The sequence below is a fragment of the Antechinus flavipes genome, chromosome 2, assembly GCF_016432865.1.
Source record: "Antechinus flavipes isolate AdamAnt ecotype Samford, QLD, Australia chromosome 2, AdamAnt_v2, whole genome shotgun sequence".
NCBI lineage: Eukaryota > Metazoa > Chordata > Mammalia > Dasyuromorphia > Dasyuridae > Antechinus > Antechinus flavipes.
The window spans coordinates 661,803,272-661,816,177 of NC_067399.1; the positions used below are offsets into that span (position 1 = coordinate 661,803,272).

At 41.4% G+C, this 12,906-nt stretch overlaps 1 protein-coding gene across 1 annotated transcript in view; it reads right to left on the reverse strand.

Annotated features, from left to right (window-relative positions):
- LOC127552119 (solute carrier family 22 member 15-like) overlaps positions 1–12,569 on the reverse strand; it is a 209,923-nt gene extending 197,354 nt beyond the window's left edge. The window contains exon 1 of the mRNA XM_051982594.1: positions 11,930–12,569. Coding sequence (XP_051838554.1) covers positions 11,930–12,013 — 84 coding nt within the window. The 5' untranslated portion in view covers positions 12,014–12,569. The remainder of the gene's footprint in view (positions 1–11,929) is intronic.
- Positions 12,570–12,906: the final 337 nt, after the last annotated feature.

Consider the following 12,906-nt stretch of genomic DNA (forward strand, 5'->3'; position numbering starts at 1 on the left):
CTCTAGACTGAGCAGTTTTTGCCATTTATTTTCCATGAAAATCTTTCTGGCAGAGAGCTCAGATTTCTCTATTTTCCCTTATTTACTTCAGTGGGGAAAATGGAGGAGAACCTATGTTCACATGCTAGTTCTTCTACTCTGCACATACATGACTTTGGAAAAGTCCCTTCCATCTCATAAGTACAGTTGATTTTTTTCCTGGGTGTTTTTACTAATGGTTACAACACTGCTATGGATTATCTCCTCTAGACTGAGCAGTTTTTGCCATCCATTTGCCATGAAAATCTGGGAGAGAGCCCAGATTTCCAGAGCTTTTTTCCCTTGTTTACTTCAGTGGGGAAAATGCAGGAGGATCTATGTTCACATGCTAGTTCTTCTACTCTGCACATACATGACTTTGGACAAATCCCTTCCATCTCATAAGTACAGGTTATTATTTTCTTGGTTCAACTTTGCTATAGATCATCTCCTCTAGACTGTTCACTTTTTGTCCATCCATTTGCCATGAAAATCTTTCTGGGAGAGAGCTCAGATGTCCAGAGCTTTTTTCTCTAATTTACTTCAGTGGGGTAGAATGGAAGAGGATCTATGTTGAAATCCTAGTTCTTCTACTCTGCACATACATGATTTTGGAAAAGTCCCTTCCATCTCATAAGTACAGGTTATTATTTTCCTGGGTGTTTTTACTAATGGTTACAACACTGCTATGGATTATCTCCTCTATTCTGAGCAGTTTTTGCCATCCATTTGCCATGAAAATCTTTCTGGGAGAGAGCTCAGATTTCTCTATTTTCTCCATTTTACTTCAGTGAGGGAGGATGGAAGAGAATCTGTGTTCACATCCTAGTTCTTTTACTCTGCACATACATGTCTTTGGGCAAATCCCTTCTACCTCATAAGTACAGGTTAGCATTATCCTCTGTGTTTTTACTAATGGTTAAAATTTTGCTATAGATTATCTCCTCTAGACTGAGCAGTTTTTGCCATCCATTTGCCATGAAAATCTTTCTGGGAGAGAGCTCAGATTTCCAGAGCTTTTTTCCCTTGTTTACTTCAGTGGGGAAAATGCAGGAGGATCTATGTTCACATGCTAGTTCTTCTACTCTGCACATACATGATTTTGGAAACATCCCTTCCATCTCACAACTACAGGTTATTATTTTCCTGGGTGTTTTTACTAATGGTTACAACACTGCTATGGATTATCTCCTCTAGACTGAGCAGTTTTTGCCATCCATTTGCCATGAAAATCTTTCTTGGAGAGAGCTCAGATTTCCAGAGCTTTTTCCCCTTATTTACTTCAGTGGGGAAAATGCAGGAGGATCTATGTTCACATGCTAGTTCTTCTACTCTGCACATACATGACTTTGGACAAATCCCTTCCATCTCATAAGTACAGGTTATTATTTTCCTGGTTCAACTTTGCTATAGATCATCTCCTCTAGACTGTTCACTTTTTGCCCATGCATTTGCCATGAAAATCTTTCTGGGAGAGAGCTCAGATTTCCAGAGCTTTTTTCCCTTATTTACTTCAGTGGGGAAAATGCAGGAGGATCTATGTTCACATGCTAGTTCTTCTACTCTGCACATACATGATTTTGGAAACATCCCTTCCATCTTACAACTACAGGTTATTATTTTCCTGGGTGTTTTTACTAATGGTTACAACACTGCTATGGATTATCTCCTCTAGACTGAGCAGTTTTTGCCATCCATTTGCCATGAAAATCTTTCTGGGAGAGAGCTCAGATTTCCAGAGCTTTTTTCCCTAATTTACTTCAGTGGGATAGAATGGAAGAGGATCTATGTTGAAATCCTAGTTCTTCTACTCTGCACATACATGATTTTGGAAAAGTCCCTTCCATCTCATAAGTACAGGTTATTATTTTCCTGGGTGTTTTTACTAATGGTTACAACTTTGCTATAGATCATCTCCTCTAGACTGAGCAGTTTTTGCCATCCATTTGCCATGAAAATCTTTCTGGGAGAGAGCTCAGATTTCTCTATTTTCTCCATTTAATTCAGTGAGAGAGGATGGAAGAGAATCTGTGTTCACATCCTAGTTCTTTTACTCTGCACATACATGTCTTTGGGCAAATCCCTTCTACCTCATAAGTACAGGTTAGCATCATCCTCTGTGTTTTTACTAATGGTTAAAATTTTGCTATAGATTATCTCCTCTAGACTGAGCAGTTTTTGCCATCCATTTGCCATGAAAATCTTTCTGGGAGAAAGCTCAGATTTCCAGAGCTTTTTTCCCTTGTTTACTTCAGTGGGGAAAATGCAGGAGGATCTATGTTCACATGCTAGTTCTTCTTCTCTGCACATACATGAATTTGGACAAATCCCTTCCATCTCATAAGTACAGGTTATTATTTTCCTGGTTACAACTTTGCTATAGATCATCTCCTCTAAACTGTTCACTTTTTGTCCATTCCTTTGCCATGAAAATCTTTCTGGCAGAGAGCTCAGATGTCCAGAGCTTTTTTCCCTAATTTACTTCAGTGGGGTAGAATGGAAGAGGATCTATGTTGAAATCCTAGTTCTTCTACTCTGCACATACATGATTTTGGAAAAGTCCCTTCCATCTCATAAGTACAGGTTATTATTTTCCTGGTTGTTTTTACTAATGGTTACAACACTGCTATGGATTATCTCCTCTAGACTGAGCAGTTTTTGCCATCCATTTGCCATGAAAATCTTTCTGGGAGAGAGCTCAGATTTCCAGAGCTTTTTTCCCTTATTTACTTCAGTGGGGAAAATGCAGGAGGATCTATGTTCACATGCTAGTTCTTCTACTCTGCACATACATGACTTTGGACAAATCCCTTCCATCTCATAAGTACAGGTTATTATTTTCCTGGTTCAACTTTGCTATAGATGATCTCCTCTAGACTGTTCACTTTTTGCCCATGCATTTGCCATGAAAATCTTTCTGGTAGAGAGCTCAGATTTCCAGAGCTTTTTTTCCTTATTTACTTCAGTGGGGAAAATGCAGGAGGATCTATGTTCACATGCTAGTTCTTCTACTCTACACATACATGATTTTGGAAACATCCCTTCCATCTCACAACTACAGGTTATTATTTTCCTGGGTGTTTTTACTAATGGTTACAACACTGCTATGGATTATCTCCTCTAGACTGAGCAGTTTTTGCCATCCATTTGCCATGAAAATCTTTCTGGGAGAGAGCTCAGATTTCCAGAGCTTTTTTCCCTTATTTACTTCAGTGGGGAAAATGCAGGAGGATCTATGTTCACATGCTAGTTCTTCTACTCTGCACATACATGATTTTGGAAACATCCCTTCCATCTCATAAGTACAGGTTATTATTTTCCTGGGTGTTTTTACTAATGGTTACAACACTGCTATGGATTATCTCCTCTAGCCTGAGCAATTTTTGCCATCCATTTGCCATGAAAATCTTTCTGGGAGACAGCTCAGATTTCCAGAGCTTTTTTCCCTTATTTACTTCAGGGGGGAAAATGGAAGAGGATCTATGTTCATATGCTAGTTCTTCTACTCTGCACATACATGACTTTGGACAAATCCCTTCCATCTCATAAGTACAGGTTATTATTTTTCTGGTTACAACTTTGCTATAGATCATCTCCTCTAGACTGTTCACTTTCTGTCCATTCCTTTGCCATGAAAATCTTTGTGGGAGAGAGCTCAGATTTCTCTATATTCCCTAATTTACTTCAGTGGGGTAGAATGGAAGAGGATCTATGTTCACATGCTAGTTCTTCTACTCTGCACATACATGACTTTGGAAAAGTCCCTTCCATCTCATAAGTACTGGCTATTATTTTCCTGGGTGTTTTTACTAATGGTTACAACTTTGCTATAGATCATTTCCTCTAGACTGAGCAGTTTTTGCCATCCATTTGCCATGAAAATCTTTCTGGGAGAGAGCTCAGATTTCCAGAGCTTTTTCCCCTTATTTACTTCAGTGGGGAAAATGCAGGAGGATCTATATTCACATGCTAGTTCTTCTACTCTGCACATACATGACTTTGGACAAATCCCTTCCATCTCATAAGTACAGGTTATTATTTTCCTGGTTCAACTTTGCTATAGATCATCTCCTCTAGACTGTTCACTTTTTGCCCATGCATTTGCCATGAAAATCTTTCTGGGAGAGAGCTCAGATTTCCAGAGCTTTTTTCCCTTATTTACTTCAGTGGGGAAAATGCAGGAGGATCTATGTTCACATGCTAGTTCTTCTACTCTGCACATACATGATTTTGGAAACATCCCTTCCATCTCATAACTACAGGTTATTATTTTCCTGGGTGTTTTTACTAATGGTTACAACACTGCTATGGATTATCTCCTCTAGACTGAGCAGTTTTTGCCATCCATTTGCCATGAAAATCTTTCTGGGAGACAGCTCAGATTTCCAGAGCTTTTTTCCCTTATTTACTTCAGGGGGGAAAATGGAAGAGGATCTATGTTCATATGCTAGTTCTTCTACTCTGCACATACATGACTTTGGACAAATCCCTTCCATCTCATAAGTACAGGTTATTATTTTTCTGGTTACAACTTTGCTATAGATCATTTCCTCTAGACTGTTCACTCTTTGTCCATTCCTTTGCCCTGAAAATCTTTCTGGGAGAGAGCTCAGATTTCTCTAATTTCTCCATTTTACTTCAGTGGGGTAGAATGGAAGAGGATCTATGTTCACATCCTAGTTTTTCTACTCTGCACATACATGATTTTGGAAAAGTCCCTTCCATCTCATAAGTAAGTACAGGTTATTATTTTCCTAGTTGTTTTTTACTAATAGTTACAACATTGCTATAGATTATCTCCTCTCGACTGAGCAGTTTTTGTCCATCCATTTCCCATGAAAATCTTTCTGGAAGAGAACTCAGATTTCCAGACCTCTATTTTCTCCAGTTTACTTCAGTGGGGTAGGATGAAAGAGAATCTGTGTTCAAAACCTAATTCTTCCACTCTGCACATATATGACTTTGGACAAATCCCTTTCATCTCCTAAGTACAGGTTATTATTATCCTGGGTTTTTTTACTAATAGTTACAACTTTGCTATAGATTATCTCCTGTAGGCTAAACAGTTTTTGTCCACTTATTTGCCATGAAAATCTTTCTAGGAGAAAGCTCAGATTTCCCGAGCTCCATTTTCTAGAGCTCCAGTTTATTTGTTAGAATGGAAATGGGGATGTTTAGCGAGAAGAACAGTACATAGAGAGGCGACTTTCCTGGAGCTATTTAATGAGGGTTTTTAAGTGGAAGAGAGATTACATGGTTTTACTTGGCCCCAGTGGGCAAAACAACAAAAAAAATGGATCTGTGTTTCATAGATTTAGGGCTTGATATAAGGAAGAATTTCGTAACCATGGCAGCCATCACCATGGAAGGAGCTAGTTGATTGCCTCTATTAGATGTCTCCAAGCTAAAGCATGTCACATATATTCTAGTGATGGTTCTTGTCTGGATGTGCTTTGGACTAAATCAATCAGTAAACACTAGATAACCCCAAAAATTCTCTTCATCAGTTTCCCTGTCTGCAAATGAAGTTGGATTCTATGATTCATTCCAGTTTGAAGTGCTATTTTCCTACAATCTTTGCCTAATCTATTTAGCTTCCCCATTATATTAATTATGCCAATTTCAAATTTTAAAATTTCTCCCAAGTTTCAATTATCTCATGACTGTCTACTAACGGAACCTGGGTCATGTAGACCATGACCCCTAAGTACAAGCTAAATTAGGAAGCCATACTAATTGTACATCTTTTCAAAGTCTGATTCTTTTCATACAGCAAATTAACTGTTTGGACATATATACATAGATTGTATTTAACTTATACTTTAACATATTGAACATGTATTGGTCAACCTGTCATCTGGGGGAGGGAATGGGAAGGAGGGGAAAAATAAAAACAAAAGGATCTGCAACTGTCAATGCTGAAAAATTATCTATGTATATATCTTGTAAATAAAAAGCTATAATAATAATGAATTAATATATAAAGTAGGAAGCCATAGATTGTTAAAACTATGCTTTATCGGAGTCTAGTCATTTAATTTTATAAATGACTGAGTGACAGAGCAGCTCACAAAAAATTCATATAGCTAAGTTCTTTAAATATTCTAAATATTAGATTTTGTGAAAACCTAAAGTACTATCCCCCTTAACCCACATGGATATTTAAAAATATTTTTCTATCCCCCCAATTGCATGCTAAAACAATGTTTTAACATTTCAAAAAGTTTTTGAATTCCAAACTCTATTCTTTTCTCCTCCATCCCTTCCCCCAGCCCTGAGCCAGTAAGCAATCCAATATAGCTTATGCAACCACACGTACATTTTGAAATTCAGACTGCAGGGATTCATACTGCTCTGGACTACCACCCTGTTTGACCTTCTCTGGACACTATTCAGCTCACGGATGTCCTTTGATATCTGGTACCCAGCTCTAGGTGTTGCCGAGGCAGGGGAGAGGGTGATGGGAGCTCTCAACAACCAGTTCCTGCCTACTCTGGGTCTCCACAAGCAAAATAAGCTCAAATTCTCTGTCTGGGTAACCATAAACCATTCCCTCAGATTTTCCCCTCCAATATCCTTAACAGTGGCAATCCTTCATCCTTGGGTATGGATTTGGTTTTTAAAGTAACCAAAAAAATGTGGTGAAAAAGATAGATAATGAAATGGAATCTAATTTTTTGTTTTAAAAAATGAGGTCATTTTCTTATGTGGCTCATAAACTGCCTTGGAGATCCACCCTTTATTTGACAGAGAAGGAAATTTTGGCTCAGAAACTAAGTGAAAAAGCAAGGGGAAAAATAATCTATAGGACTTAAAGTCAGCATTAGAAAGCCCCCAGGACCAGTTTAAGAGGTACTATATGTACATAGGCTCCCATAGCTCTGTTTTTTGATTTGGGGCTTTTTTAAAAATTGCTATTGACATAGCACTTTTTTTCCTTTTTTATTAAAGCTTTTTTTTAATTTTCAAAACATAAACATGGATAATTTTTCAACATTAACCCTTGCAAAACCTTATGTTCCAAATTTCCCCCTTTCCCTCATCCCTTCCCCTATGCAACTTGTAGTTCCATAAGCTATATTGGATTGCTTAATGTCTCAGTGTTGGGGGAGGGGATGGAAGAGAGAGGAATAGAATTTGGAATTCAAAATTTTTTTCAATGTTAAAAGTAGTCCAATATATGTTAAACATGTGAAAAATATATGTTTAATCCAATATATGCATACATATTTATACAAGTCTCTTGCTACACAAGAAAAATCAGACCAAAAAGGCAACAAAATTGAGAAAGAAAACAAAATGTAAGCAAAGCAAAACAAAAAGAGTGAGAATGCTATGTTGTGATCCCCATTCAGTTTCCACATTTCTCTGTCTCTTCATCACAAGATCATTGGAACTGGTCTGAATTATCTCATTGTTGAAGAGAGCTATGTCTATCAGAATTGAACATCATATAGTTTTGCTGTTGTTGTGTACAATGATCTCCTGATTCTGCTCATTTTGCTTAGCATTAGTTCCTGTAAGTCTCTCAGGCTCCTCTGAAATCATCCTGCTGATCATTTTTTATAGAGAATATTCCATAGCATTCATATACCATAACTTATTCAGTCATTCTCCAACTGAGGGGCATCCACTCAATTTCCAGTTTCTTGCCACCACAAAAAGGGCTGCCATAAACATTTTTGCACATGTGGGTCCCTTTCCCTCCTTTAAGATCTCTTTGGGATATAAGCCCAGTAGAAACATGGGTGGATCAAAGGGTGCACAGTTTGATAGCCCTTTGGATATAGTTCCAAATTGCTCTCCAGAATGGCTTGATATAGCACTTTAAGGTTTTCACATGTATACCTACATTCTGATGAACATATCATCTCATTTAATCTTTACAACAACCCTATTGTAGGGCCATTTTACAAATGCATATGATTTATAACCTCAGAAAAGAGATTGAGAAAGATCAATGTGTCTTAATTAGGATCTGAACTGAGGTGTTCTTGCCTCCTAGTTCAGTGCCTTATCTACTAGTTATTGTATAGTCTTTTTTTTTTCTAATCATGTCTGACTCTGTGAGCCCATTTGGTGTTTTCTTGGCAAAGATACTAGAATGGTTTGCCATTTTCTTCTCCAGCTCATTTTACAGATGAGGAAACTAAGGCAAACAGGGAGAAATGCCCCGGGTCACACAGCTGGTAAATATCTGAGGCCAAATTTGAAGTCAGGTGTTCCTGATTCCAGACTCACCCAGCTGCCCTTATTCATCAGGCTGCCTTGTCTTTCTTATATTTTTACCTTCCATTACTTTATTGTTGGGTGATAATAGATAGTGAACTGGTCTTGAAGCCTGAAGACCTGGATTCAAGTCCCACTTTTGAAAGAAATTAGCTGTGTGATCAAATCACAACCTTTTCAAAGTTTATTGCAAAAAAACCAAGCATGTCAGAACTGGAAATTAAATGGATGCCCATTAGTTGGAGAATGGCTGGGTAAATTGTGGTCTATGTTATGGAATATTAGTGTTGTGAAAGAAATGATCAGCAGGATGATTTCAGAAAGGTCTGGAGGGACTTACATGAACTGAAGCTGAGTGAAATGAGTAGAATCAGGAGATGATTGTATACAGCAACAACAAGATTATGCAATCAATAATCAAATATGATGGACTTGGCTCTTTTCAACAATGAGGTGATTCAGATCAATTCCAATAGACTTGGGATAGAGAGAGTCATCTGCATTCAGAAAGAGGACTGAATGTGGATCACAGCATAGCATTATCACCTTTGTTGTTGTTGTTTGCTTGCTTATTTTTTTCCTCATTTTTCCCCTTTTAATCTGATTTTTTTTTTTTTTTTGCTGCAGTATGATAAATGTGGAAATGTTTACAAGAATTGCCCATGTTTAACCTATATTGGATTACTTGGTGTCTAGGGAAGGGAGAAGGGAGGGAGGGAGAAAATTTTGGTGCATGAGGTTTTGCAAGGATGAATGTTGAAAACTATCTTTGCATGCATTTTGAAAATAAAAAGCAACTTAAAAAAAAAAAAAAAGAAAGAAAGAAACATGTCTGCTTGACAGGGAGCAGCTTCATCCAGGAGCTCCTGATACCAATGAAACCATTGGTTTATTCCCTATTCTATGTTATAGTCCCACTGAATTTTCACTTTTCATATTGTGCCTTAGATCCCAGAATGTCCTCAATAATATTTACTGACATGATAAAAAATACTTTAAGGTCTCAGCTGACAGGTTTCTTTTTCCAAGTAAGTTTCAAGGCTAATAAAAATCTCTTGACATCTCTTGAATGTAAATAGAGCACAAGTTCTTGGAGAAGGAATAGGAGCTATCCACTACAATTAGAACCATGCTTGAGTACCAAATACTCAACTTTACCCCAAGTAAAACAGTTTCCCAACACACTGTAAATACCTGATTTTTCACCCAACAAGTGAGCCATTTATCATAGCCCCATAAAAACTTTAGAATTAAACATGAAGAGAGAAACCAGGAGGAGAAAAAAAAAAAAAAAACTCAACCAAGAGTTGAGTGCAAGTTTGATGAAAAGGAGTGGACCTTGTGGTCCTGTTTTGCTAAACAAATTTGTATCTATTTCCTACTCTCTCTTTTCTTTATCCCAGCAGAGATATGGATCTACTTTTGCCTAAAGGAAGATAGAAGTTGGATTTAACATTGTAAAGAAATGAATAGTCCATATTGGAAGGGAATGATATACACATAGGAATGTTTTCTCACCCTACCCATGCTTCCTACCACTCCTAATATAATAGAAAGTTAAGATCTCTGAAGGAAAAGGTCACTGGCCTGAAAGATCAATTCAATCGATCTTAAATTATCATTTGACTGTCCAGAGTCAGGAGATGGTAGGACAGCTGAACTAGAAGGTACCTTAGACTCCCTCATTTTCATAGGGGGAAACAGGTTCAGAGGGAAATGACCTTTTCCAAGGATATAGCAACTAGCCTCGGTCCAAGTCTCTCCATTTCTAAAGAGGAGTGGGGGTGGGCAGGCGAACCTTACTGTCTCTAGATAGCACAGTCTTATCTACCAAGAGGCAATCTGCCATTTCCAGGTCCTCACTGAAGGAACTTGCTCTTCCCCGCAGCCAGTCTGGCATTTTAATGATGACTGGCCCATTCTGAAATGCAGTATTTGTGACATTCTCTTGCACCGTTTATCAGGAAACCGCACAGGAATTTTAAAAAGGAAGCCAAGGGTGACAGGCTTCCAACAGTAAAATGAATTCCACGGCAATGGGGGAAGTGCTTGGTTTTTGTGATGCAGTAGAAAGAGTTGGGGGATCTGAGGAGGCTGAATCCCACTGAGAGCCTATTGGGCAAGTCACAACCACTCTGGGCCTCAGTTTCCCGGTCTGTAAAATGAGAAAACCAGATTGGGAGATCTCAGCAGATCTTTCTCAATGTTAAGAGTGGAAGATGGCTTGATGAAAGCTAACAGCTGGTCTCCTCCAACTATTCTCTGGTCTCTCTCCAGGCTTTGGGAAAAAAGATTGGCTCGGATCCCTCCTCAATGTCATGGAAGTGGTATGTGAGGCATTGGGGATCAGGCCCTCCAAGCATGCAGATCGCATTCCTTCCGAGCCGGCCCTACCATCCCCCCTCGCCCTTCGGGGGGGAGGGTCTGCTGGGAGGGCTGGGGCGAGACAAGGGGTGACTAACTCCGTGGAAACAAAGAAAAGACTGTTTCCATTTTTTTTTTAATCCATGCTTTCTTCAAAATTGGAAACGGGTTTTTGGGGCAAGCGGCATTTGGCGTTCTCAGAATGAGGAACAGAACAACAAGCTGTCATTTGGTCCATCAGCCAGCTTGGAGTTTCCTTCCAGATGTTTTTTTTTTTTTTTTTTTCGGTTTTGATCTCCTTCACCCACCACGTGCACAGTTCCCTGAGGGTGTCGGGCAGCCTTGGCAGACGATCCCAGAGTAGAGGCTTAAACTGTGCCTCCCCCTCCCCTGCCCCCGACAATCAGCACCCCGGCCTCGGCCTGGGGCCAACCAACTCCAGGGAAACTCTCCACCCAAAGTGTCGCCCAAGAGACGGGCGAGGGACCAAAGCAGAAAGCGTTCTGCCAGGTCACCGACACTAGGGTCAAGAGGGCGTCCCCCACTGGCACCCCGGGCTGGGCTGTCGGGCTTCCCACCCAACCATATAGAAACCCCACCTCCGGGACTAGACGTCCCAAAGTCCAGGGGAGAGAGCCAGCACCCCGTCTCCAGAGGGGAGATAGGACTCCCCCTTGCCATCTGGCCTCCTCCAGCCTCCTCCCATTGTTCTGAGGCTAAGGGTGAATCAAAGCAAGTGTAGGAGGAAAGGGCTGGGGTGGGAGGTGGAGGCGAGGGTCATTGGGAGGCCCTGTTAATAGGGCTCTAAATGCCAAGGCGGAGGGTCTTCCCCGACCCACATCTGTCCAAAGAGAGGCGCGGGTGGAGGACTAGAGTCAGAAGGGGCAGGGGCTGGGCATCCGGCCTTTGATCCGCGTCCACCCCACCCCCACCGCGACATCCAGCCTCGGGGAGCATCCCAAGAAAGGAAACACCCCAGCCAGCCGAGCCGCCCACCAGCCCCACCTCCCTTTGCAACCACTTCCTCCTAGGCCCTGGCAGACGGCTGGAAAACCCCGCGCTTTTCGAGGCTGCCAAAACGCCAGGGGTGAGGGCGGGAGGTCCGGCTCTCTGGGAACACTTGCAGGGGCTGCAGAGCAGCAAGAGCCCGGAGGATGGAAATAGGCAGCGAGCCAGGAAGGCAGTAGCAGAGCCCCCTCCCACGAAGGTGGAGGCGGGGCCGGGGGCGGGGACAGGGTGGTCCACGTAGTGGGACTGGGCTAGGGACCGGGCTGGGCGCTGGGCTCATCCCCCTTCCCCCTCCCTGGCCAGGCCCTACCTGCAACCCCACCAGCACGGCCACGAAGCGCCTCTGGCAGCTCCCGAAGTCGCCCACGGCGCAGAAAGCCCTGTCGAGCTCCATGGGCCGCCGGGCCAGGACGTCTGGGACAGCTGTGGCGGGCTGGGCTGGGCTGGAGGCGGCGGGGCCGGGAGGGGAGGGGAGGGGAATAGAGGGGAGGCACTCTTCCCTGGGCTCTAAGTGGGTGGGAGGAGGAGGTGGAGTCCCACGCCCCCCTCACCACCAGTATCCCCCCCACCTCTCCAGTTTTTGGGCTCCCAGGGGCCTCCCGAACTCCGCCTAGCCCAGGCGCTCCGACTGCTGCTGCGGCCAGATGTGGTTGCTCTGGGGCCAGATGTGTGCGGCTTCTCCTTTCCTCTTCTCCTTTGGCTCGGGTTAGCTTCAGACGGGAGGGAGTAAGGAAGAGGGAAAGAGCTAGGATGTTTTCTCTGGGGGAAAGAAAGAAAAAGAAAAAAGAAAGAAAGAAAGAAAGAAAGAAAGAAAGAAAGAAAGAAAGAAAGAAAGAAAGAAAGAAAGAAAGAAAGAAAGAAAGAAAGAAAGAAAGAAAGAAAGAAAGAAAGAAAGAAAGAAAGAAAGAAAGAAAGAAAGAAAGAAAGAAAGAAAGAAAGAAAGAAAGAAGAAAGAGAGGGAGGAAAGAGAGAGAAAGAAAAAAGAAAGAAAGAAAGAAAGAAGAAATGAGAGGGAGGAAAGAGAGAGAAAGAAAAAAGAGAGAGGAAGAGAGGGAAGAAAGAGAAAGAAAGAAAAGAAAAGAAGGAAGGAAGAGAAAGAAAGAAAGAAGAGATGAGAGGGAGGAAATAGAAAAAGAAAGAGAGAGATGAGAGAGAGGAAGAGAGGGAGGAAAGAGAAAGAAAGAAAGAAGAGATGAGAGGGAGGAAAGAGAGAAAGAAAAAAGAGAGGAAAGAGAAAAAGAAAGAAAGAGAAAGATAAGAGGGAGGAAGAGAGGGAGGAAAGAAAGA